General features: G+C 36.6%; 3 protein-coding genes across 5 annotated transcripts; all 3 read left to right on the top strand.

Annotated features, from left to right (window-relative positions):
* The first annotated feature begins 661 nt into the window (after nt 1-661).
* Nucleotides 662-8080, top strand: LOC126689052 (uncharacterized). 3 transcript variants are annotated; one of them, XM_050384074.1, is made up of 13 exons: nt 662-1104; nt 2747-2930; nt 3078-3146; nt 3241-3339; nt 3866-3945; nt 4040-4877; nt 5286-5980; nt 6641-6725; nt 6840-6891; nt 7014-7063; nt 7314-7361; nt 7464-7651; nt 7744-8080. In XM_050384074.1, exons 1-12 carry the CDS (start codon nt 806-808, stop codon nt 7638-7640), a joined length of 2676 nt encoding a protein of 891 aa, XP_050240031.1. In that variant the 5' UTR covers nt 662-805; the 3' UTR covers nt 7641-7651; nt 7744-8080. The 3 variants fall into 3 exon arrangements, with proteins under 3 accessions (XP_050240031.1, XP_050240032.1, XP_050240033.1); XM_050384075.1 differs by having other exon boundaries at nt 7464-7664; XM_050384076.1 differs by lacking the exon at nt 662-1104 and having other exon boundaries at nt 2851-2930; nt 3251-3339.
* A 1754-nt stretch (nt 8081-9834) lies between these two features.
* LOC126689051 (ABC transporter C family member 14-like) lies at nt 9835-18347 on the top strand. Its single transcript, XM_050384073.1, has 11 exons — nt 9835-12351; nt 13041-13361; nt 13736-13822; nt 14284-14895; nt 15022-15186; nt 15485-15779; nt 16164-16378; nt 16620-16925; nt 17127-17190; nt 17290-17529; nt 17985-18347. The coding sequence occupies exons 1-11, from the start codon at nt 10246-10248 to the stop codon at nt 18083-18085; spliced, it is 4512 nt and encodes a 1503-aa protein (XP_050240030.1). The 5' UTR covers nt 9835-10245; the 3' UTR covers nt 18086-18347.
* Nucleotides 18348-20170: 1823 nt separating this feature from the next.
* LOC126689050 (ubiquitin-like-specific protease ESD4) lies at nt 20171-24916 on the top strand. Its single transcript, XM_050384072.1, has 9 exons — nt 20171-21526; nt 21704-21780; nt 21862-21955; nt 22043-22141; nt 22307-22399; nt 22498-22617; nt 23609-23712; nt 23853-23925; nt 24317-24916. The coding sequence occupies exons 1-9, from the start codon at nt 20714-20716 to the stop codon at nt 24377-24379; spliced, it is 1536 nt and encodes a 511-aa protein (XP_050240029.1). The 5' UTR covers nt 20171-20713; the 3' UTR covers nt 24380-24916.
* The last annotated feature ends 94 nt before the right edge of the window (nt 24917-25010 follow it).

The raw sequence follows: 25010 nt of genomic DNA, 5'->3' as shown, positions 1-25010 counted from the left end.
AAATAGTTTACTTAAAATTACTATATAAGTACAATATTATATATTATAGGACAAAATTACTTGGGGATTTATAATCCGTTTGGATTAAGGGGAAGGGAAAGGGAGTAGAGTAGAATAAAGTAGATTTAGCCCAAAATTAGTTTATTTTTAGCCAACTCTACTCTACTCTCTTCCACTCCTCCTCATTCTCCCCTCCATCCAAACAGGCCCCTAAGCAATTGCCTTATATATGGAAGTGTAGTCTATAATTTTGCAAAACATAAAAAAAAAAAAAAAAAGAAGTGATTAGTTAGTCTTCGTTTGTTTGACATTAATATTTATGAAAAATAAATATTATTTAAAAAAAAATTGCAAAAAAGTATCAAATTTTTCTATATTTGATAACAACCTTAAAATAGATTGAAAATCTATCATTTGATTTTCCTTATTTAGTTTGGCATGAGATAGAAAACAACTCCATCTCACAATAAGCTAAATAAAGGAAATTAAAAGATAATTTTTCTTTGATCCAAAACTTAGAAAAAAAAAAAAAAATTCCTCTTCAAAAAAAACTTAGAAAAATTCAAAAACTATCCAAAAATATCCTATCAAAACGCACCGTTTATCTGCAAAGCATTTATGCTTTCCAGACGCATATAAAAAGTTAACAGCCCCATACACACGTAACCAATTAAATTCTCAACTGTTTAAAGACTTTCTTCCTTCACCGATGACTCTCTGATCCAAAAGCAAAAACCACCACCACCACCAACACTCACTTCCATTTCCCTCCCTCCCCTTCTTCAAAACCAAAATCCCAACCCGAATGGAGCCCCAGTACCCGAAAACCCGGTCCTACGGGCCCCAGATGAAAATGACGATCCCGCCCTCGCACTCCCACACTCACTCACAATCGCAATCGCAGTCGCAGTCGCAGCAGCAGCACTCCGACAACGACCGGAGCAGCGTGGAGCTCCGCGCACTGGATTGCAACCTCACCTCCCTCTGCGACCATATTCAGATGGAGGGCTTCAACTCCGGCTCGTTCTCCGATATCGTCGTTAACGCCATGGGCTCCACCTACCGCCTCCACCGTCTGATCCTCTCTCGCAGCTCCTACTTCAGGTCTGATTGTAATTTTTGCAATTTCTTATGGCAATTCGATTCGGTGCTTGTAAATTTCTTGAAATTGGAAACACAAATGTGAGTGAAAACTTTTTAGGTTTCCAACTGTCTCCACTATGTTGATCGTAATTTAAGCGAATTTGGCTGGCCTTTTGGTAATTTGAGACAAATGTGTGCAACTCTTAGATTTTTTGTTAATTTGAGTTGAATTGTAATTCTATTATTCAATTTATTCTAGACAATTTTAATTTTTTATTGATATATATGTGTGTGTGTGTGGATTGTTGCTATTGAATGTTGGGGTCACTTCTAATTGGGTCCCGTGGCTTTCAAGACTTGCAATTTACGTATGCTAAACTATTGTAATGATGACAATGTGCCCATTTTGTTATGTTCCATCACATTTTCGTTGTTAAACCGCCTAAAAATGATGTTTTTCTTCTATTTTTTATGTCCAAGATGGCGTCGTTTATGCGTGGTTCGATGGTAAAATTCTAATGGATGTTGGCAAAAGGTTACGATGATATTGTTGTAATACTTGTGGCTTTAAAAATGCAAGTTTTCATAGTAATGGGACAGGATCGGTTTAGAAGAAGTGTAAATGGTATTTTAGCGTAGCTCTAATAAAATTATTACTTTTAAAAAGAAGCATTTTAGCTTAGCTAGATAGAAATTAAGCGAACGATCTAAAGCTGTGTTACTATACTGCAAAGGCATACAAATTGTGTTTGCTTTTCATTCTGAATCAATATTGCAATCATTAATTTATTAAGTTTTAGCATTCTCTATGCTTTTCAATTGAGTAGAAGGCTAATCACACTTTACCTACTTGTAGTTCGAGCCAAATTTGATTTGCCAATTTATGGTTTAAAAAGTTGCATTTATATCTAAACCTACCTGAGGTCACATTGCTGTGCAAAATTAGCTCAAAATCACTAAGAGTTGCATGTTTAAATCACATTCTTTGAAAATCAGGTCTAGAAAACAAAATAGACAACTTATTACAATTTTTTTATTTTGAATTCCTCCTAATTAGAGAGATCAGGCAATGTCCTTGAGCTACAAGGCTCTTGGCAACTTATTACAATCTGAATACATTAAATACATGTATAAAAAACAAACAAAATTAAAACTTAGGTAGGAAAGTGGAAACTTATTAAACCGTAGGTTGGTGAATCGAATTTGACCCAAACCTTAGGTAGGTGGGTAAATTGTAATTAACCCATGGTACAGGAGGCTTCTATAAGTATGACTATGTTTTTGGATGTAATGCTTGTGAAATGGTGTAAAAGAAAATTAGATGAAAGAGAAGAAACAAGGATAAATAGGTTGTAGAAAAGAAATGGATTTAGTGGGATGATTCCAGGAATTATGGCTTGTTGTACTGGCAATTAGCATCCAGTAGAAGACTGAAGTATTCACACACCTTTGAAGAATTCAGTATTTCATTACCCCCCTCCCCTTCATGAATTTAGTAAAAAGGAAAAATGCACCATTTTGCATATTGATGAGAATTTAGGGGAAAATAATTTCACTTACTGAAATTTTTCTGATTTATTTTATATATAGTGGTCTATTAAGTGCTAATGCTTACAAGTCACGCTTGATGACTTCATATTCTGACATCTCATGTTTCTGGTAGGAATATGCTTCACGGTCATTGGAAAGAAGCCAATGCTCCAATTGTGACCTTGCATGTAGATGATAAAAATGTTAATGGCGAAGCAATTGCAACGGCTTTGGCATATCTGTATGGACACCATCCTAAGCTTACTGATAATAATGCATTTCGAGTCCTAGCTGCTGCTTCCTTCCTTGACCTTCAGGTAGTATGTTCTTTATAATGGGCAGTACTGAATCTTTCATCCTCATTGCATACCAAAGATTCCACGTTCTGGGTGGATCATTCTACTTTAATCCTTTTCTTTTGAAAGCAGTGCATTTTGATTAAAAGTTGATGTTTTTCCATGCAGGATTTGTGTGCAATATGCACAGACTTTATCATATCCGAATTATGGACTTCCAACTTCTTAGCATATCAGGTTCAAGATGCTCATGCAGCCTCTTTTTACTACCTAATACAACTATATGCTATCAGCCTCTTTGAATTATTGACATTATTGACCTGTAATTCAGGTTTTTGCAGAGAGCCAAGACTATGGCATACATGGAGAGCGGGTGAGAAATGCTTGCTGGGGCTACCTTTGTCAAAGTGGTGCCATGGAGTTGAAAGAGGTATTAAATAAAGATAACCATGCTGTTGCAGCATGTGAGTTTTGGGTAGCTATTCCTTTTTGTCTCCTTTTAACTTGGGACAACATGTGACAATATTAACAAATATGAAACTGGTGGATGTGGGAAGGGAAGACAAGGAAGTATACTTTGTCTTTGAAAAAATCTTTTGGGCTGACATTAAGTGTCATTAAACATGAAGTTGAAATTTGATAAAGAATGCATCTCTTGTGTTCACATCATGTGATACACTCTTTTAATTTTAAGATTTTTTTTTTTTTTTTTTTTTTTGAGGAATCTAGGACATTTATCTGCTCCTATGCAACTTTCATTTTTGTTTTTGTTTGTTTGAACCGCAGGAATTCTTTTCTACCTATTTTATTTGAAAAACTTTTTTTTTCTTTGTCCACATCTGAAAGCATGATTGAAAATCTATTCATATGATTTGGATTGCAACTTCATAGTTTAGTAAATGTTTCTGGTTTTGGTTCAGTCTAACTTACTATCTGCATTTTCCTGTCATGCATAGGTGCTTCCTAAACTTTCTTCACAAACCTTGCATGCATTGTTAACCTCAGATGAATTGTGGGTACCTAGTGAAGAGAAACGGTAAGGGGTATTGACAACCTCTGAGGTTTGTGTCTCTCAGCTTGAGTTTCTTTAAAGATGGATAACAGCTTTTTTATTTTTTATTTTTTTCAAGGTTTGAACTGGCATTATGCACATTCCTTGACAAAGTTGCCCATTGCAAGGCAGAACATTCTGAACAAGGAAGTTGTGGTTCTGAGACTGGAACGGATAGTCACTCTGATTCTCCTCAAGAACAGGGAAAAATTTTTATGGATAGCTGCGCTAATAAAATGTTGGAATCTGAACTAGGACACTTGAGTTTAAAAGATGACGTTGAAGGCCATGATGCTGCTCATAATCTTCTGGTAGAGCTTGCAGATTGTGTGGTTGATTGTCAAACAGGAGTTTCCAATTCTAGCCAACAGGTGCAAGAGGCTGCATACTCTCATTTGAATATGGAGCCAAGATACCCCTGCAACGTGGAAGGGCCTTCATCATTGAGTCCCTCATTGGCAGATATAGATGGATATAGAACTTCATGCTCCTTTGTTGAAGTGTCAACAGGTGTTAGAGCAGGTGGACTGGGGACCACTGGAATGGCTATGGAAGGGCCATCTGAAGAAGGCTCTTGCTACCATCTGAATAACAATAGCTGGCATGCCAGGGACCAATCAAGGCATTGCTCTTCAATGAACTCTTCCAGTAATGGGCTCATGATGAATGATTGGGGAAGATGTGGCATGCCTTCTCTTTCATGGGGTGGCAGGGTTGTGGGCAAGAGACAACTAAAGGGTTATGCTAAAGGAAATTTTGGGGTCCGTGGGGAGGAATATGATGCATTCGTTAATATATTTGAAGGGGGTTGTCTTTTATATAGCAACATGTCTTTTGAGGCCCTTTTAAATGTGAGAAAGCAACTTGAAGAATTGGGTTTTCCTTGCAAAGCTGTAAATGACGGTCTTTGGCTACAGGTCTGATTCTGGGTCTTGTTCTTTAATTTTCTATACCCAGTGCCTTATAAAAATGCTTATGACATTGGGGAATTTGAAGAGTCCATGCTTCCTGTGACAGTGTTGCCCCTTTGGATGTGACACAAACATGGTGTGACCTAGTTTTTTACAATGGTGATTCTCCTAGTCATTTACTCATGTATGGGATTTTCAAAAGAAATTGAGGATGCCATAATTTGTATGGGTTGGCTGATTCAGTTTAGGAGGACCACTATGGGAGCTAGCAGAGTGGCTACAATGCCACTCTGCAATTTCCCACCACTGGAAGTTTGGACATCTTTTGCCGATACAAGCATTTATGATTACACATTGTTTCTGTGCTTTTGTTTAACAAATTTATATTTTCTTTAATATATGTCTATTGTGTAGATACTTTTAAGCCAAAGGGTACAAGAAATTGGTGCTGATACATGCAGAAGTTGCTGCCTCACAAGTATGGCATGCAATTGTAGGCAGCCATATGGTTTTTCACATGGAGGCACTAGCACAGCATATTACATGCAAGAGCATGATCAAAATACTTCTCTTGGAAACATGGGGAATGTATATGTTGCTGAATCTGCTCAAGGTGAAGCAAATGGCCTCTTTAGACCAGTACGTGTGCATGTTAGGGGGCCTATTGATGGGCTTGCAGGTATTGGACGTGGAACTACATTTGTGCCTGCAACTGCTTGGCCTCCAACACGTTTTGTCTTTTCACGCGTCCCTTTTGGCATGGGCAACAGAAACTGCCAGCAGTCTCCTGCTAATGATGATTCAGAGGCAAGACCTGACCACAGTGGAGATCTTTCTGGAGATGGGTTGACAGCTTTGGTTGGCCTAAGCCAAGGAGGGAGTAACGTAACTAATGTTCATGAAGATCAAACAGAGAGGGGGTATGAAATCAATACGCAGAGCAGAATGTCTGGAACTTCCGTTGCAGGGCCAAGTACAAGCAGTATCCCAATGCAGATGCTTGAGTCACCAGAGAATGCTGTTGGGGTTGAGTGGGAAAATGCAGACAGTTCATCTATATCTTTGGATATGAAAACACCTTTAAGTCACTTTCCTCCTTTTCGCTTCGGGTAAGTCATAATTTTGCTTTCAGTTGCTATGGACGTGCTTTGTATGGTAGTTTTATATTTTAAAAGATGTCAGAGGGAGTGGCTTCTACATACTGCAGACATTGTGATCTTGTGGATACAGTTACTGGCATAACTTATTTTCACCTCCTATTTGGTTATGTAATTCTCATATTTTGAGGATAATAGGTATTGCTGTTGAATCTTTTGCTGATCAAGTTTTGTTAACTACAATCTATTAATTGGTTTTGACTGACTTTGAAAGTGGAACGTGAACTGATTTCCACTATTCCCAATTCTTTTTTAGCGTAGAGAGGTCAAAGTTTATGATAAAGTCAGTGAAGTTTCTATGGTGTTCTATTTTTGAGCAGTTTTGGTCCATGGGAAGGCTCCACACCTGAGCCTTATTAGACTCAGCAAAGCAGAGTCTTATTATCCCTTTTAGGGTGCTGTTCCATGATTCTTCTTGCTCTCATGTCTCCATCTCAAGTTGGTCAGATTGGATTGTTAAGTTAGTTTGGTCTACTGCTAATATATAGCAGTTTTCTCTTTGGCAATGAGCTTTAGCAGCTGTCCAACGTCCTCTACTCCCTCTTATTGTTGACTGCTAAACTTAAGAAAGTCTCAAATATGTGTTGTGTTAATTCTCTACTGGATTTACAGGGTGCAATTTGAGGACGTTCACAGGCTCAGTGATGGCCAAGTCAAGCACTCTCCTGAAGTCTTTTATGCTGGTTCTTTATGGAAGGTGTTAAAATATCTACTAATTTTTTTGTGTATATATAAGCTTGAGATATACAATGAGGCTTTATCTATTCGCAATGATCTGATACAGAATTTATTTCCCTCTTTGAATTTTTAGGTTAGCGTTCAGGCTTTTAATGATGAGGACCCTCAGGGACGGCGAACACTTGGTAATGCTTAAAGCTGTGTAAAGATATGCCATGGAAATTTGATACTCTTTATTTTATTATAATATCAATGTTATAAGAAATTTCGTTGCCTTTACTGAGTGCAATTCATATTATCTATTTAGGTTTATTTCTTCACCGTCGAAAAGCAGAGATAATGGATTCCCATAGAAAGGTTAGCCATGTTCCTGGTTATCAGAGCAATAGATGGTTTTTCATAGCAATAATGAAAAATATTTCTTCTTCTCCTCAAAAAAAAAAAAAGAAGAAAAAATCACGCCTTTGTTATTGTGTTCTATTGGTCATGTGAATCTCAAATGCCACCAAAGATTTTGTCAGTGTCTTGATTGATATATACCATAAACGAAGTTATTAATTAGTGCTTTGCAGAGCTCCAGACTAAGTGTTTAACCATTTGCTTTCAGGTTCATATGTATGTGGACTCTCGTGAAAAGGTTACTGCCCGTTATCAGGTATCCAAGTAAATTGCCGTCAATTTAATCACTGCTTGTCTTACATAATTTGTATGACTGTCATATTCTAATTCTGTGTTTCTTATGCATTTCATTGTTAAGTTGATTTGTCCATCAAAGCGGGAAGTCATGGTGTTTGGAAGCTTCAAACAAACAGGCACTCTTTTACCAAAAGCTCCAAAGGGATGGGGTTGGCGAACAGCACTTTTATTTGATGAGCTTGCTGATCTTCTCCAAAATGGGACCTTACGTGTGGCTGCTGTTGTGCAGCTTGTCTGAAATGTAACAAGGTGGATGACCTGGGTAGTTTAATCTGAACTGTGATACTGTAAATGCTTCACTCAAGGTCAAATTGCTAATTTTGTATTTTTACTTGTTTCAGATGAAAATCACAACTAGATGAGTCTCTTCATTGTGCAAGGACACGAATCGGAAATGACTTTGCTAATGTTACTTTATGCAGGTTTAGTGATCCTCAATGTCTAGTTTTGCTCTTTAAAAAAAAAATAAGTCTAGATTTGTTTACTTTTACCACTTTTTTGTTAAGCAAAATGTTGTTCTAGTGGGCAGAAGATATCTGTGTATTACATTTTGAAGTTTTGGGCAGCACAGGCATAATTAACCGCGTTATAGAATTAGGCTGCTGGTTGAAATCAACATATTACTTTGTATTTTGTAGATATAATACAAATAATCAAATCATCCTTTAACAGTCAAAATAGTATTTCTTAGTCTAATATTTGTTTCAGGCTAGCAGCTGGTATTGTTACAGAGATACCTTGTGTCCGGGAATATGTCTGAAACTCACTCTTTAAAAAACTGCCGCTGCTGTATGTGACTGAACCAATGTTGAATAATTTTATTCAGCCAAAAAAAAAAAAAAATTGTTGAATATTTTTTATTCAAGTTCTCAATTCTCAACCAAAAAAGGAAACAAAAAGTAGACTTAAGGTGAAAGAACTATAATCTGATCAGTCATTTGTGGGTAGATAAATTTGGTGGAAATGTGAGCACAATTCATATCAAGCTTGTATCATACTGAGCCCTCGTTTAGATTAACCTTCTGTTACTGAAATTGGTAAAAATACAGGTGTATACTTTTATTGTACTTAGAAAAAAAATGAAGTTTTAAAACGCAGTAAAACCTAAGTGAAGTTTTAAAAACCTGTAACAACTTAAAGTGAAATTTTAAAAAGTTGTACTTACGGCTTGAGTAATTAAGTTAAACAAACCCAGGTTGAACAGTCTGATTGCTGATTTACGGTATTGTGGCTGGATCTGATTACATTAAATATTTAAATGTTATGTTTAATGATATGCTCGTTCTCCAACAGATGCAAATCAATTCTAGATGCACATACAGCTTTCTGGAATCCCGGTTGTGGTTACTTGAACACGTCAGTGTGTGCAAGCTCTCTAGGACTGTCTTTTTTTTAGTAAAAATAATCATTATCTTCTCGTGTTATTAAATGACAAGTTCCAAGAAGAGTCAATGTGGAATCACCTTATGAACGAAGCAAATATTATCTAATATATGGCAGAGCTCGACTGTGAAGACTCAAATTCCATTTGTGGTCCTTACATATTACTACCCAATAAATTGATTATTAAGCACTGAGGTCTTGCTTATGCCCATTTTTTTGTGGTCTTTTTTTTGATACCTTGTGGTCCTCATTTTGTACTCTTATTTCATGTATTCGGTGTACAATCGACATTTTAAGAGAGAGAGAGAGAGAGCCCGCCTCTTCCTCTCAATTTCATTTGACTTCCATTTCCATCCAAATTCCCTTAGGACAAAAATTCATCAGTTAAAGCAGACGAAGACACTTTGTAGTGCATGGTTTGCTTCTGACTTATTAGATAGTAATCAATTTCAAGATTACCAATAGCGCCATAAGTCAAATAACATGTGAAATGATGAGTGTATATCTAAGTAAATCCTTGCATCAAAAAGACAAAAAAAAAGTAAAACTAAATCTTTAGTGTTCTTAGATTTCAGATTCTTTAATGTTTGACAGGAAATAATGAAGAACTAAGAAATATAATTTGGAAAAAGAAAAAGAAAAAAAAGAGTCCCTTTGTTATTTTTTTTTGTTCTCTTGCTCTTTATTGTTGTCAACCATATTATCAAAAAAAAAAATGAAGTCTATCTCAGTTCTATGCATCAGCATTTCATAAAATATTCTTATACTACATTTAGTACCTTGTCTGCATGTACATCATGGTTCATACTATATGCCATGCAAAAAATTAACAACTGCACATGGCAAGGCCGCCAAACCGCTTCCCCATGGTATCCCAAATTTTTTTTAGGAAAAAAAATAACACAGTTCATGTTGCATAGTTTAATATAACCACGTATTGAATTGAATTGAAAAATATATGATACAACGTTTAAGAATCTTTATGTAAGTTTTTCCTTGTTCTTATAAGATTTTGAACCATTACCAATGTAATCTACAAATCTTTTTTTTTCTATTTTTCTTCTTGGAAAGGCCATTAACTTTTCAGTCTATACTTAAATCTCATCTTGCATGAATCATTTGTAACTTTCTTGATCTGTTGCCAAATCTCACATAAAAACAACTTCGACACTTCACCTGCTTGGTGCTTCAACCAAGTTTGTTGAGACACAGATCTCCATGCAATAAAGGGTAAACTGATTTTGTCTGTTCATGATTTCCTTCATAAAAATTTCACATTCTTTGCTTATTTTCTTGTATTTCTTTCTATTTCAACGGGTGTCATTTGGGTTCATGAATTCCACTTTCCAAAAACTGTGTTAGTAAAGAAATACAGAAGTTATATATGTACTTCTTGAAGCAGGTTGAAGAAGGTCAGTGACTGAGCATCAAATTTGGGGTGTTTTTTTTTTCTTTGAAAAATGTCTTCTGCTACAAAGTTCACATCCCTTTCATGTTCAAGTTCCATTGTTGGTTCCCTAGATGATTCATCTCCTGTTTTAGTTTTCGTTCAATGGTTGACATTCATCTTTTTATCTCCATGTCCTCAAAGAGTCCTGTTTTCATCCATTGATTTCATGTTCATGCTTACCCTTATGTCGGTATCAATCCAAAAGCTCTATTCTAGATTCAGCTCCAATGGAGAATCCAGTTCCTCCATCAGTAAACCACTTCTGGGGAGTGAATCTCATTGCAGAATCACCATGTGGTACAAATTATCTATTTTGGTTACAATTCTGCTTGCAATACTTGACACAGTCCTATTTATCTTATCCTTCACTCCAAGTGTTCATTCACCATTGAAGCCTATAGAAATTATGTTTCGGATAGCTCAAGCAGTAACCCATGTAGCAATTATCATCCTGCTTGCACATGAGAAGAAATTTGAAGCTATTATGCATCCTATGTTCCTTAGAATTTATTGGATGGCAATTTTTTTTCTTACATGCTTAGTAGCTGTTTCAGCAATCACTAGGTTCATATCTATTTATAAAGGCAACTTGGATCCTATTTTGAGAATGGATGACATATTTTCCTTCGTTAGCCTTCCATTATCCATGTTTTTATTTATTGTGGCCTTGCGAGGATCATCTGGGATTAGTGTGATTAGACCATCAGAATCAGGTGTGAATTCAGGAACACACTTGTATGAATCAATTTCAACAAGTTCCAATGTGAGTGGCTATGCTTCAGCTTCTTTGTTCTCTAGAGGGGCGTGGCTTTGGATGAATCCATTACTAAATAAGGGATACCAATCCCCTCTTAAAATTGATGAAGTTCCTTCACTTCCACCCGATCTTCGGGCTGAAAGGATGTCGGAGCTCTTTGAAATGAATTGGCCTAAGCCAGAAGAAAACTCTAACCATCCAGTTCGCACCACATTACTTAGGTGCTTCTGGAAAGGTATTGCTTTCACTGGTTTTCTATCAATAGTTAAGCTGGCAGTCATGTACATTGGCCCAGTCCTCATCCAAAGTTTTGTTGACTTCACCTCTGGGAAAAGAAGCTCCCCATATGAAGGATACTATCTAGTATTGATCCTCCTGATAGCAAAAACAGTTGAAGTCCTTAGTTCCCACCAATTTAATTTCCAGTCTCAGAAACTAGGAATGCTCATTCGATCCAGCCTCATCACCTCATTATACAAGAAGGGGCTCAGATTATCATGTTCCTCACGGCAGGCTCATGGGGTTGGCCAGATTGTTAATTACATGGCTGTTGATGCTCAACAGCTATCTGATATGATGATGCAGCTTCATGCCATATGGTTGATGCCATTACAACTAGGTGTTGCTTTGGCACTTCTTTATGGCTATCTTGGTGTGTGTATGATTGCAGCATTGATTGGAGTTGTTGTAGTTTTGGCTTTTGTATTGATGCGCACTAGAAAGAACAACATTTTCCAGTACAATGTGATGAGAAACCGTGATTCAAGGATGAAGGCCACAAATGAGATGCTCAATAATATGCGTGTGATCAAGTTCCAAGCGTGGGAGGAGTACTTTGGTAAAAGAATACAATCTTTTCGTGAATCAGAGTTTGGGTGGATTGGCAAATTCATGTACTCAGTCTCCTGTAACATGGTCGTGCTCTGGAGTACTCCAATTGTATTAGCAGCTCTTGCATTTGCAGTTGCAATTTTTTGGGGCATTCCTCTTGATGCTGGAACTGTTTTCACAGCTACGACTATTTTTAAAATACTGCAGGAGCCAATTCGCAACTTCCCACAGTCTCTTATCTCAATTTCACAAGCAATGATCTCCCTTGGGAGGTTGGATGGATTCATGAAAAGTAGGGAACTGGATGAGGCTTCAGTGGAGAGAGAGGCAGGTTTTGATGGTAGCATTGCTGTGGAGGTAAAAGATGGGGTTTTCTCATGGGATGATGAAGGTGGTGAGGAGGTTTTAAAAAATTTGAATCTGGAGATCAAGAAAGGGGAGCTTGCTGCAATTGTTGGGACTGTTGGATCCGGGAAGTCTTCATTGTTGGCTGCAATTCTTGGTGAAATGCACAAAATCAGAGGAAAGGTATGTCTTTTTCATAACATATATCAAATGAGGTTAAGACGTGCAAAATCTCTTCTACAGTTAGAATTGGTTGTTTGGGGCCTATGATGGCTATTCCATATTAACATATGCATAGACCATGACTAATTTACTAATTCCAACTACTATTTTTGCTAGTATTCTTATGAATTAAACAGCAATGATTGGTTTTTTCTGCTTCTCCAGATGAGGGGCTCTAATAATCACACATACCTGTAATCCATCTTTTGTAAACATCATGCTGCGGAAGCATGAAGCATCCTGCAGTTGTATACGCATATTCCATGTGGCCATGCCCTTTTTTTTTTATAAGTAAGTCAGCTTTATTGATATGAAAAGAAATAAAAACAACAAAAGCACCTAGTATACCAGCAGTCAGCAAAATTAAAGAAATGTACAGCTATCCATAAAATCTAAAACACTAGAAAAGGAATGGCCACTCAAAGCCACCATTCATTCATATAGAGTATTCAGGAAATTACGCTTCAGCACCAGCATGGGGTATTCAATGTCCTCAAACGTCCAAAAGTTCGTCTCCTATTCCATGTGGCCATGCTGAGAAATGAGGCATCCCATTCATACACATGCTTGTAGATGCTACAATGTAACATAAAATTCTTTCATCTATACTGATGTTGACATGTACTTTGGCTGTTATTTTTCTCCTACAGGTCAGAGTTTGTGGGACAACAGCCTATGTTGCACAAACTTCATGGATCCGAAATGGGACAATCCAAGAAAATATACTCTTTGGTTCGCCAATGAACACAGAGAGATACAAGGAAGTGATTAGAGTTTGTTGCTTGGAGAAGGACTTGGAAGTTATGGAGTTTGGAGACCAGACTGAGATTGGAGAGCGAGGGATCAACCTGAGTGGTGGCCAGAAGCAACGCATACAACTTGCTAGAGCCATTTATCAGGACTGTGATATCTATCTTCTTGACGATATATTTAGTGCTGTTGATGCTCAGACTGGTTCAGAAATATTTAAGGTTGAAACAAAATTTAATAAATTTTTGAAACATGTGGTGCTCTCTATGTCTGTTTATTGTCAAATTGCATGTAGCACCTGCTGCTCTCTCGATATGCTGGTGACCCTCTTCATGAGGGCTTTTCTTTCTAGTACTACAACTAGCAGTCAAGTGTTTTTTTCAATTAAAATTAAGTAGCATCAATCCAACCAGGGAAAAAGGTTATCAAACATTACATATTTTGTTTTGGTATTCATGAGCTCTTGCTCTTCAGCCAATAAAACACCAGACAAAATGTTATGTAAATCACTCCAAAATGATATTAACATTTATAATGAAGTTCTGAATTTCACTGCGAAGAATTCGGGGATCCTAACATCAACGATTTGTTTCAGGAATGTGTTCATGGAGCTCTCAAAGATAAGACCATTTTACTCGTAACCCATCAAGTTGACTTCTTGCATAATGCCAATCTTATATTTGTAAGTAGATGATCTTTCCCATGGTTCCTTATACAAATGCAATGTTTCAAATTTCATGGTAACTTCCCGTTATTTGTAACATATTGATCAAGTAAGGTTCATATACACTTGACATGGGTGCAGTTAACAATCCTTCAGCACATGCATTAGCAATATAGATTCTTATTATTCAACAAGGTTCAGGTTATGAACACAATCTCTTAATTGATTCACATTACTGTTAAAACAAATAAAATCATCTGCACCTGATTGGCTTATAATGGCGCTCAACTTTTTGAGTCATGAACAATAATGGTTCAAAGTTTCCACTCATACATCCCTGCCTTTGATCCTATGAAGCTTAAATTTTGTATTAAAATATCTTTAGAGTTGCATTATTACACAAGTCACTGCCTTCATTGCAGAAGATATGTTAATTTTATTTAGTGCCTTCCTATAATTTTGTTATACATAATGAAAAGGTCATGCGAGATGGGATGATTGTGCAATCTGGGATGTACGAAGAACTTCTAGAATCTGGCATGGATTTCAGTGCACTTGTAGCTGCCAATGAAACTTCCATGGATCTTGTTGTAAAGGGTAACACATCTGGTAAAAATATTCAAGAAACACCAAAATCACCCCACAACTCTCCAAGACAAGAGGAGCCCAACAGTGAAAACAGCCCTGCAGACCAATCCAATGGTACTTCAAGGCTCATTGAAGATGAGGAGAGAGAAACTGGCCGTGTCAGCTTTGATGTGTACAGGCAATATTGCACTGAAGCATATGGGTGGTGGGGAGTGGCAACTGTACTGCTTCTGACTCTACTGTGGCAGTCATCTCTGATGTCTAGTGACTACTGGCTTGCATATGAAACTTCTGAAGATCACGTTTTTAGCCCTTCTCTGTTCATTAATGTCTACTCAATCATTGTAGCTGTTTCATGTGTATTGGTGATGGTCAGAGCATTCGTTTTTGCTTTTTTGGGTCTGAAAACAGCTCAGAGCTTCTTCAATCAACTTCTCCATAGCATTCTGCATGCTCCAATGTCATTCTTTGATACCACTCCTTCAGGAAGGATTCTTAGTCGTGTGAGTTTTGATGCCTTAACTTTGTTATAGTTAGTCTTTGATGAAAACATTTTGGTCAGTGGAGAAAAAGGAACAAGTAAAATTTTTGGCTAGTAATTTTTTAATTGACAATGCTTCTAATTTCAGGCATCAACCGATCAAGCCAATGTTGATCTTTTCATTCCGTTATTTCTGGGCATGGCAATTGTAATGTACTTCACATTGCTTAGCATTATCGTCATTACATGCCAGTATGCTTGGCCAACAGTTTTCCTCATAATTCCACTGGTCTGGTTGAATATCTGGTACCGGGTAAGATAGCTCTTAACTTGTTACTTTCATCTTCTATTGCAATAATTTTAAGATCCAAAACCTAATGATTTATACATCCATTAAGTATCACACAGTTTGTTCCTTGGCTTTGTTTACATCAGCTTCCAAGGATTTTTCCTAAGTTCTATCAAATTGTATAAACTTGGTTCCAGAATTGATATGACATATTTTCCACACTAGTGGTAGAGAATTCTGGTGCATTGAAAATCCAGACTCTGTATAACAAGCAAGAGAACAGTCAGCACAGTTTAACACATCCTTTATCTCTGGAATGCAGGGTTTTTACCTTGCATCCTCTCGTGAATTGACACGCCTTGATTCCATTACAAAAGCCCCAATTATTCATCACTTCTCAGAGACCATCACTGGTGTTATGACTATCCGCAGTTTTAGGAAGCAAGGGATTTTTTGTCAGGAAAATATTGACAGGGTCAATGCAAATCTGAGAATGGATTTTCACAACAATGGATCAAATGAGTGGTTGGGTTTTCGTTTGGAACTAATTGGAAGCATTTTCCTTTGTATTGCCACCATGTTAATGGTCTTGTTGCCAAGCAATATAATCAAGCCAGGTATTGTCCATTTTCATTTCTTCCTTTATGACCATCAGCTACTTCCTTATTTGTTTGGCTTTCAAATATTTGTAAATCTTGTCTCACCTTCCCATTTCTGCACTCTCATTGATATGCAGCAAATCCAGAGTGCTCAAATTAAGTTCTTAGGCGATCACACAATTCACACTATACATGGTGCTTTGTATGAGCATGTATGAACTTGGCTAATTTGTATTGTACCTGTCAGGTGCCACTTTATTGCATGATGGTTGATGAATTTCTAAGTCTTATCATTGACAAGTCAGAACCTGTGGCCTTTTCTTTTCAAAAGCTAACAAGTATTTTCTTTATCATGTTGTTTTGGTGGGTAAGCCTACTAATATAGTTCTGCTAATGCGACAGAGTACATTGGTCTATCTCTTTCCTATGGCCTGCCACTGAATGGCGTCCTCTTTTGGACCATATATATAAGTTGCCTTGTTGAGAACCGGATGGTTTCAGTTGAAAGAATAAAGCAGTTTACAAACATTCCATCAGAACCTGCATGGCATATCACAAATTGTCTTCCCTCTCAGAATTGGCCCAGCCATGGCAACATAGAGTTGAAGAACTTGCAGGTTACTTTTTGTCGATATACATAGGAGGCATGTAGTTATTATATGATTGTATAGTAAGCACCAAACACTTCACTATTAATACCAACCAATTACAAAATATAACTTGATAGAATTCATCACTCAAAATAAAAGTGAAAACTTAATAAAGAACTTTCATGTTATGTAATAAAAACTTCTCTTTTTGTTCTTTTCCTTATAATCCTTTTTAGATTCAAATGTTGTTTGGAAACTTGGCGAGCAGGTTAGATATCGGCCTAATACTCCTCTAGTCCTCAAAGGCATAACTCTGAGCATTCAAGGAGGAGAAAAGATTGGTGTTGTTGGCCGTACAGGCAGTGGGAAGTCAACTCTGATCCAAGTGTTTTTCAGGCTGGTAGAGCCCTCTGGTGGAAAAATTATAATTGATGGGATTGATATCTGCATGCTGGGTCTTCATGATCTTAGGTCTCGGTTTGGGATCATTCCTCAAGATCCTGTCCTTTTCCAAGGAACGGTTCGAAGCAATATAGACCCAATTGGTTTATATTCAGATGAAGAAATTTGGAAGGTATATACTCCATCATCTGTACTTGAACTTGTGTTTGTTTGAATCAGCCATGGGCTATGGGACTAAAGGTAACAATTAGAGTGAAAGATAGAGAAATTACATAACAGTATGCATATTTGCACATATATGGAGCTCTAGCAATTTTTAGCTGTATTGTTAAAGTTTGTAAAAATTAATAATTGTAATTCTCTATTCCTGTAGAGCCTTGAGCGCTGCCAGCTGAAAGATGTGGTTGTTGCAAAGCCAGATAAACTAGATGCTTCAGGTCTTTCACACTCACTCTCTCTTGCCACTACTTCATGCTGTCAAACTTAAACAAAAGTTTCATGTTGGCTAACAGTTTTTGCCCTTCTGTATTTTTTAGTGGCTGATAGTGGAGACAACTGGAGTGTAGGACAAAGACAGCTCCTCTGCTTGGGAAGGGTCATGCTGAAGCGTAGCCGAATCTTGTTCATGGATGAGGCCACAGCTTCTGTTGATTCACAAACCGATGCTATAATTCAAAAGATCATCCGGGAGGATTTTGCAGACTGTACAATCATCAGTATTGCTCACAGGATACCCACAGTCATGGACTGTGATAGAGTGTTGGTTATAGATGCTGGTATGTGCTTCACATTAGTCATTATGTGCTACTTCATTGACCATTTCATAGATTCTAAAAGCTTTGGCCATTACGTGGTTTTACAACCATCAATGTGAATGCCCTAAAGAGTTATCAACATTGAGCAAATGGTCTAATAGATTTTAAGACTTCTTGAACTTTTTAGCTAAAATTGTTCCTCTGTATCTCCTTAAGTGCACAAACATTGCCTCAGCCCCTAGCAAATCATTGACCTAATAGTGTAACTATGCCTAGCTACAGATCGATATACTCATATTGTAACCAAAAGATAGAACCAATGCACAAGGCTCTCACTTCTGCAAGGTCTAGGAAGGTGGTTGATAGACAACCTTATACTCAACTTTTGGAGAGGCTAATTCCCAAATTCAAACCCCCTATCCTCCTCTCTTTTTATTTTTGTGGATTAACTTTGTGGATTTTTACTTCATTGACAGGACGAGCAAAGGAATTTGATAAACCATCTCGTTTGCTTGAAAGGCCCTCACTGTTTGGGGCATTGGTTCAGGAGTATGCCAACAGATCATCTGGATTATGAACAACTCATTTCATTGCTGTATCCATATAGTAATTTTCCAATAAGCTACCAAGATTGGAGGCCGTAATCTGTGACCAAACATCTGGTTCTTTTTATGTAGTTTATTTTAGTAGATTCCCCATATGCAAGTTTTTGATGTTTCTTATTTGGTTTAGATCATGGACATGCCGAAACTATATTTGGTTACCAAGTAACTTTCTTATAAGATGATTAAAAAATGTAACTTGAGAAACTTCCATATAAATGAGATTGGCATTTCCTACATAGCTCTTGGCTCTTGCTGCTGGTTCCTGCTTCTTCAATCACACAGCTTCTTTGATAACCAGAACATTTGTCAATGGCAATAAATTGGATGGTTATTAGGTATTAGCCATGCTTATTTTAACATTCGTTTCGTGCTTATCTTAATTGGATGGTCTACATTTAAATTGTCGCATGAATAAGGAGCAAAAGAAAATGGTGGTTTGAAGCTGATAAGGAAGTGAGTGTTGCCAATATTCTTATCTTGGGAGAAAAGCAATGGTGATTCAAGAATCAAGATGGATGTATTACGAAAAATGGGAATCTTTCCGTATTTCAAATTGGACAAAGAACAATTAATCTTGACAAGCTCTAAGCCCGAATTATTATTATTATTAGTTTGGTGTGTTGTGGAAACTCTATGATGATGTAGGTAAAATTGGAATTATTGATAATGTTGAAAATTGGTTGTTAAAAAGAGAGAAAATGACATGCATTTTTTTTTCTTCCCTGTCGTTGATCTGCTTCGTTAAGAACTAGGTTTAAGGGTTTTTATTTTTCTTTAGAGAACAGGTTTAAGCTAAATTAGGCCCAACATTTTTTCTCCAAAAAAAAAAAAAAATAGGGTTCAAATAACTGTTTTATGAATGTGAAGTGCACTTCTCATATTTGGTGGGCTACAAAATTTTGTGAGACTCACATATTATGAGAAGATGATTTATTAGCTGATCTCATAAAATAAAAAATTTTCAAATTTTTTATTTATAATAATTTGATAGTTACAATAGGGAGGAATTAAGTATTTAGACCATTGACAAAGAAATCAATTGAGATACAAAACTATTGACTTTTTCCAAATCTTACTAACTGTAAATTTTTTTTAAAAATCCTAGTTGTAATTAGATCAACATAATGACATAAATTCACAATTACTTACTACTCATCACCTTCCTTTTGAGAAATAAAAAATGGAAGGGAGAAAGTAATTATGATTAGTAATTGGATAATAATAATTTGTGAAAAGAATTCGAAGCAAATCTCACTCATCATTTTTCTTTTCTTTTTCTTTTCTTTTTCTTTTTTTGTGATGGGATTGAAGCAAATCTCTTGTAAAGTAATTAACACTATATTTTGCAGAATTAAAACCAACCGATTACATTTCCCTCTTTCCATTTTTAAAAAAAAAAACATTTACATTTACATTTCTCTCAAGACCTCAACCAATTAGATTATGCTTTCCCAACCAAGAGTACTTGTGATCAAAGGACACAGGGGTACGAGCTCTAGAATAGATCTGTTCAAGTAAGGTTGTCAACTAACTAGGAGTGCTTAATCTTTTATTAGGTCAATAAAGATAAAGACCAATTTTAATAATTAGAATTGTTTTCTAACTAGGATGAAAAATTGCTAACCCTGAAAGATAATAGGATCAATTGAGAACCATTTCTCTTAAAATATAATAACAAGATGAGTTGACAACCATGTCAAATAAAGCTAAGATCATTGATTCTGATATTCCCATGATATCAAAACAAAAACGAATAAAAAATAAAAAATCTTAACTTGAATGGTTGGAATTTTTTATGAATTTTAAATCTGTCTATTTTTACAAAAAAAGTCAAAGTAAACATTAGAATCAAGAAATAAATAAAAATTGTTGGTGAGTATGTGGCTAAAAGGAGAGTTTTTTTTTTTTTTTTTGGTAAATAAAAAGAGAGAAAGTTGAAGAAAAAAAAAAGAACAACACAAAAGCAACTAAAGAGAGACAGAATTAAAAAGTGTATCAGAGTCAGCAAGCCAATATGTTAGGAAAAAAAATGGGACCCACCTATAAAACCCGAGCAGCTTCAAAGAACAATTAAGGAAGGTACATGCCTCTGCCTGAACCTGAAGCCATTCTAGTAAGTTACATTTTTATTTTACAACATCATCAATCGGAAAAAGTACGAGTACGAGGCCATCATTGCCTTTCCTTTCTCTCTTAAATTTCTTTCTTTTCCGAGACAGAAAGGAAAACCCACTTCTCTTCCCCTCTCTCTCTTTCTTTCTTCCTGAAGCTTTTATATTTTCCTTCCAAGCCCTGATTTGATTAAACTTCTATTTTCTTTTCTTCTTTTTTTAATTCCGAATTTGACCCTTGAATTTCTCAAAATTCACGCTTTGTTGCCCCAAATCTTCCACAATTTTAGCTCCCGTCAAAACCCTAATTTTCCGAACCCAAAATTGGCGTCGTTTTCTAGGGTTTTAACTTTGACTATACGGTACCACACACTCATCTATTTCCCCCTTCACCAAAACCCTAAAATTTTTCAAAATTGAGATGATGGGTCACTCCGAAAATGGATTTTCTTAAATGGGGTTTCGATTTCTAGGGTTTAAGTATTATCAATGGGTGCCAGAACGAGCAATCGTAAGCGTGAGGACGAGTTTTTGAGCTTCAATCGCGCAATCCCATATCAGAATTCTTCCGATTTTCACGTTTCAAAGAGACTCAGATTCTCACCTATGCACCAGAGCCCTGAGCGACCAGTGGTTTCGTCGAATAGCAGTGTTGCGAGGCTTTCTCGGTACCCGGCAGTGACTCCACGGTTAGGCAGAGAAGTACACGCCCCTTGTAGGATAGTGAATTACGGGATTTCGACTGGTTTGAATCGAAAATCGGAGTTGAGGACCAGTGGGATTTTGAAAAAACTGGAGGTGTTTGATGAAATGGGTAACATTTTGAGTCACAATTACAATAAGGCTAAGGATAGCGCAATGCGAACGTTTCGGTACTTTACAAAAGAGAAGGAAAAGGAAGTGATTGAAGTGGATTCGGATAATGAGAAGGCTGGAGTATCCGAAGATTCGAGTAATGAGGAAGTTGAGGTTGTGACCAATGTGGAAGTATTGGATTTGGATAATTCCAATAAGGTTATGGAACGTGGGGTGCAGCAGCAGCACTTGCCTTCCTCATCTTCGCAGGTTTCGGGCTACTTGGCAAATGGGAATTTGAGGATGGACAATGCAGAGAAGATGTTGGATTCTTTGTCTCTGAATCAAGAGGTGGTGGATTTGAATAATGTTTCTGCATACAAGAAGTTGCTTGAGGCTGCTGAGAGTCGGAGTTCGAAATTGAAGAACCTGAACTTCCAGATTGAGCTTAAAGAGAAGCAACGGAGCTTTCTTCAAACGTTGCGGCCAGCCAAGAAACCGGTGGAGGTGAAATTCTTTTCACTTACTCTAGGAATTGTTATAGAAAATAGTTATTTAGGTGCTTTTTTGGTTGTTCAGTAGCTTTGTTGGTTTGCTGTGTAAAAGTTAGAATGTGCTTTGAAATGCTGATCAAATAGTATTTCTAAAGGTTTCTATCATTTTATTATATTTATATATTTTCAGGCTGTACCACAAGAACCTTTTGTCCCTCTTTCGAAGGAGGAAAAGACTGAGGTTGAACGTGCATTAAATACCAATCGGTATGATTCAATACACATATTATTAGTAAATAGAAATGGGTGTGTTTGTTAGTATAACATTAATAGGGTGTCCTGCTACAGGAGGAAGGTCTTAGTTACTCATGACAACTCAAATATTGAGATCACAGGAGAACTTTTACTGTGCCTTAGACCAGGTGCATGGTTGAATGATGAGGTAATTATTGGTATTGCATTTATACATTTGTGTCAATAGCATGTCTGGAAGTGTAGTTTCTTGATACATAGGCGCCTTCTCTTGCAGGTCATAAATGTGTACCTTGAGTTGCTGAAAGAGAGGGAAAAGCGGGAGCCGCAGAAGTTCTTGAAATGCCATTTCTTCAACACCTTTTTCTACAAAAAGGTTGGTTTTTGTAATACTACTTTTTTCTTCAACCTTGGTAAAGTTAGGTCCTTCCACCTTTATGTTGTTACTAATTCTGCTAGGAATAATTTTAGCCCATTTCACATTCTCTGGTGCTACTATTCATGCCTTTTTGTTTTTCTTAATCTGATTGTTATTGCTCAGATAATAAGTGGAAAGGGTGGCTATGACTATAAATCTGTCAGAAGATGGACTAGCCAAAGAAAATTGGGATATGGCCTCATTGAGTGTGACAAAGTAAATTGATTGTGCACCCTCCTTTTGTTTTCCTCCATATGATTTTTGTTTGATTGGCCATTGCTTTGAATTTTAAATCGGTTTGTTATTATGATCAGATATTTGTCCCTATCCACAAAGAGATACATTGGTGCTTGGCAGTTATCAATATGAAAGACGAGAAGTTACAATATCTTGATTCGCTCGGAGGGAAAGATACCCAAGTGCTGAGAGTACTGGTATGCTTTTTGGCCATTACCTCTTCAGCTATACATTTTGCATGCAAATTAGTCAATGGCTACATAGATTCCAGCATCTGGAAATTGATTCCTAACTGCAATCCTTTTTTCCCCTTTGGGCAGTGAGTGAAATAGCTTTATGGAGATTCCTTTTGACTAAAGCTACTGTCCAGCCAAATTACCAACTAATCAAATAGGCTATTAAATATTTTGATTAATTCATAAAAAAATATAGTGAAATCAAGGAGACAATACCACCAAGTTCACCATTATTGTCCTGGCATCAACAATGCCACTGTCTACCACTACCATCCTGCCACTGCCCACCAACACTTGCCATCTCTGTTGCTACCTCCATGATCATCACCTGCATGTCACACCATCATCACCTTGACTACTGCCACACCAACTTGAAAATTGTTGTCATTGTTGGCACTCCAGAAATTTATGGGAACTTATATACTTGTCTGAATTGTGAAATTTCAAATGATGGGATATCCATTCCCTTTGTTTTTAATTATTGAACTAAAACCATGGTGTAGCAATTGAAAGAGTAATGCACTTATTAAAAAAAAAAAAAGCTATTGAAAGAATAAAAAATAATTATTTATGAATTTCTAATAGGAACAATTCCTCATTTTTTTTTTTTGTGGGGGGTGGGGTGGGGATAGAGACACTAAGAGGTGATGATAATAATAAAAAATATCCCTAATATTACATTGTGTCTCATCCTTGAAGGTTTTACTAGGGCATGTACAGACTGATTAATGGTAAAGGAAGCTTGATATTGTTACGAGTTTTGGCCTATTGCATAATCAAATATATAATTTTTTAGGACTTGTATTGTAAATTAACTCCCAGAGGTGTGCACCTCTCAGTTATTCCCTTCTCTATAGTTTTAGTTGTATCTTGCACCTTGATGGTTGCACCTCTTTAAAGTTTGTTCAACTGATTGAGATTTGCAGCTAATGTTTATCATTGACTTGTCCAGGCTAGATATTTTGTAGATGAAGTGAAAGACAAAAGTGGAAAAGACATCGATTTAAGTTCTTGGAAACAAGAATTTGTCGAGGACCTTCCTGAACAGAAGAATGGGTCGGTGTTCATAAATTTTATGCTAGTCATGCATTGTATTTCAATTATCACCAATATAAAGGTTTTATAAACTTATTACAATAAGCAGAAAGTGCTTCTCATTGAACTGTTTTTTTCCCCTGAATGATTATCATACACAGGTTTGACTGTGGCATGTTTATGATCAAATATGCAGACTTTTACAGCAGAGGTCTTGGCCTCTGTTTCAGCCAGGTAAGACACATTGGAAAAATGCTTCTCTTGAATGGCGATATAGCTTTATAATTGCGCATGTCTGTTTCCCTTGATTTATTAGTTTATCATTTCTCAGTCCTTAACTGTAATTATATATAACAAAATTCCTAGTCCTTAACTGCATCAATTGAAGAGAGAGAAAGTGAGAAAAAGAGGGGGGGGGGGGGTGAAACTCTAAAAGGGATAGTGCTACAGTGAAAATAAGTTACTCTCTTTTTTCTTGGCAATGAAGCATACAAAACAGATCCCTTACAACCATGAACCCAGTGAGCATAATTCCTGCTCCTGTATAATTTTGTACAGTAGCTTGCACCAGTTAGCTTACATCATTTATTGATTACTATTGAATCTTTGTTTCTTTCCCTTATAGGAACACATGCCCTATTTTCGGCAGAGGACTGCAAAGGAGATTCTTAGATTGAGAGCCGACTAATTGAAAATGTCAACCTGCTGGTTTTGAAATATGCTTGCCCTTTTGAAAATTACACTTTTCCATCGTTAGATGGTAATTATGAAATTGGCATCCTTTGTCAAGACTCAAGAAAAGATACCTTCGCTTTGGTCAGGATTTGGGTGATAACCATGCAGGAGTTCCAGTTTGTTTAATCGAATGATCAAGATGATTCTGGTGAGTTGACTGGGGACTGGCATATCACTGGTAGTGTACAAGACTGGAGACGTAGCTTGTATATACTATACAAGAGTAAGCCAATCGTTTTGAAGGGTTAGTTTAAAGTGCTAGGTTATGAGTTGATAATTTTTACTTGTAACATCTGAGGTTTTTTGGATTAGTTTGGAAGCCAATAGTTTCTTAACCTCTTTTCCCTTTTCTTTTTTGATCTTTTTGTATCCATCATGCCTAGTGTTCAAAGTCATTATTTTTGTGCCTATTTTGAGTATTGGAGTCGATTTTATAATTGTAATCATAAGTTTCTGGTGCTCAAGAAAATGAAAAGCCTTGTTTGGTGTATTCTGATGAGTGATGAGTGCTTGCACTGTTTTAATAAATAGGGTTTCCATTGTTTCTGGTACTCAAGATAATTCGTGTTAATGGATTTTCTATG

The sequence above is a fragment of the Quercus robur genome, chromosome 6 (genome assembly GCF_932294415.1).
Source record: "Quercus robur chromosome 6, dhQueRobu3.1, whole genome shotgun sequence".
NCBI classification, from domain to species: Eukaryota; Viridiplantae; Streptophyta; class Magnoliopsida; order Fagales; family Fagaceae; genus Quercus; species Quercus robur.
This window is presented reverse-complemented; position numbering and strand designations above follow the sequence as displayed.

Coding starts and splice junctions, on each gene's coding strand:
- LOC126689050 (XM_050384072.1), top strand. CDS start 20,714: ATGGGTGCCAGAACGAGCAATCGTAAGCGTGAGGACGAGTTTTTGAGC. Junction 21,527..21,703: donor CAGCCAAGAAACCGGTGGAG/GTGAAATTCTTT, acceptor ATATATTTTCAG/GCTGTACCACAAGAACCTTT. Junction 22,618..23,608: donor CCCAAGTGCTGAGAGTACTG/GTATGCTTTTTG, acceptor TGACTTGTCCAG/GCTAGATATTTTGTAGATGA.
- LOC126689051 (XM_050384073.1), top strand. CDS start 10,246: ATGTCTTCTGCTACAAAGTTCACATCCCTTTCATGTTCAAGTTCCATT. Junction 12,352..13,040: donor TGCACAAAATCAGAGGAAAG/GTATGTCTTTTT, acceptor TTTCTCCTACAG/GTCAGAGTTTGTGGGACAAC. Junction 13,823..14,283: donor ATAATGCCAATCTTATATTT/GTAAGTAGATGA, acceptor CATAATGAAAAG/GTCATGCGAGATGGGATGAT.
- LOC126689052 (XM_050384074.1), top strand. CDS start 806: ATGGAGCCCCAGTACCCGAAAACCCGGTCCTACGGGCCCCAGATGAAA. Junction 4,878..5,285: donor ATGACGGTCTTTGGCTACAG/GTCTGATTCTGG, acceptor TCTATTGTGTAG/ATACTTTTAAGCCAAAGGGT. Junction 5,981..6,640: donor TTTCCTCCTTTTCGCTTCGG/GTAAGTCATAAT, acceptor CTGGATTTACAG/GGTGCAATTTGAGGACGTTC.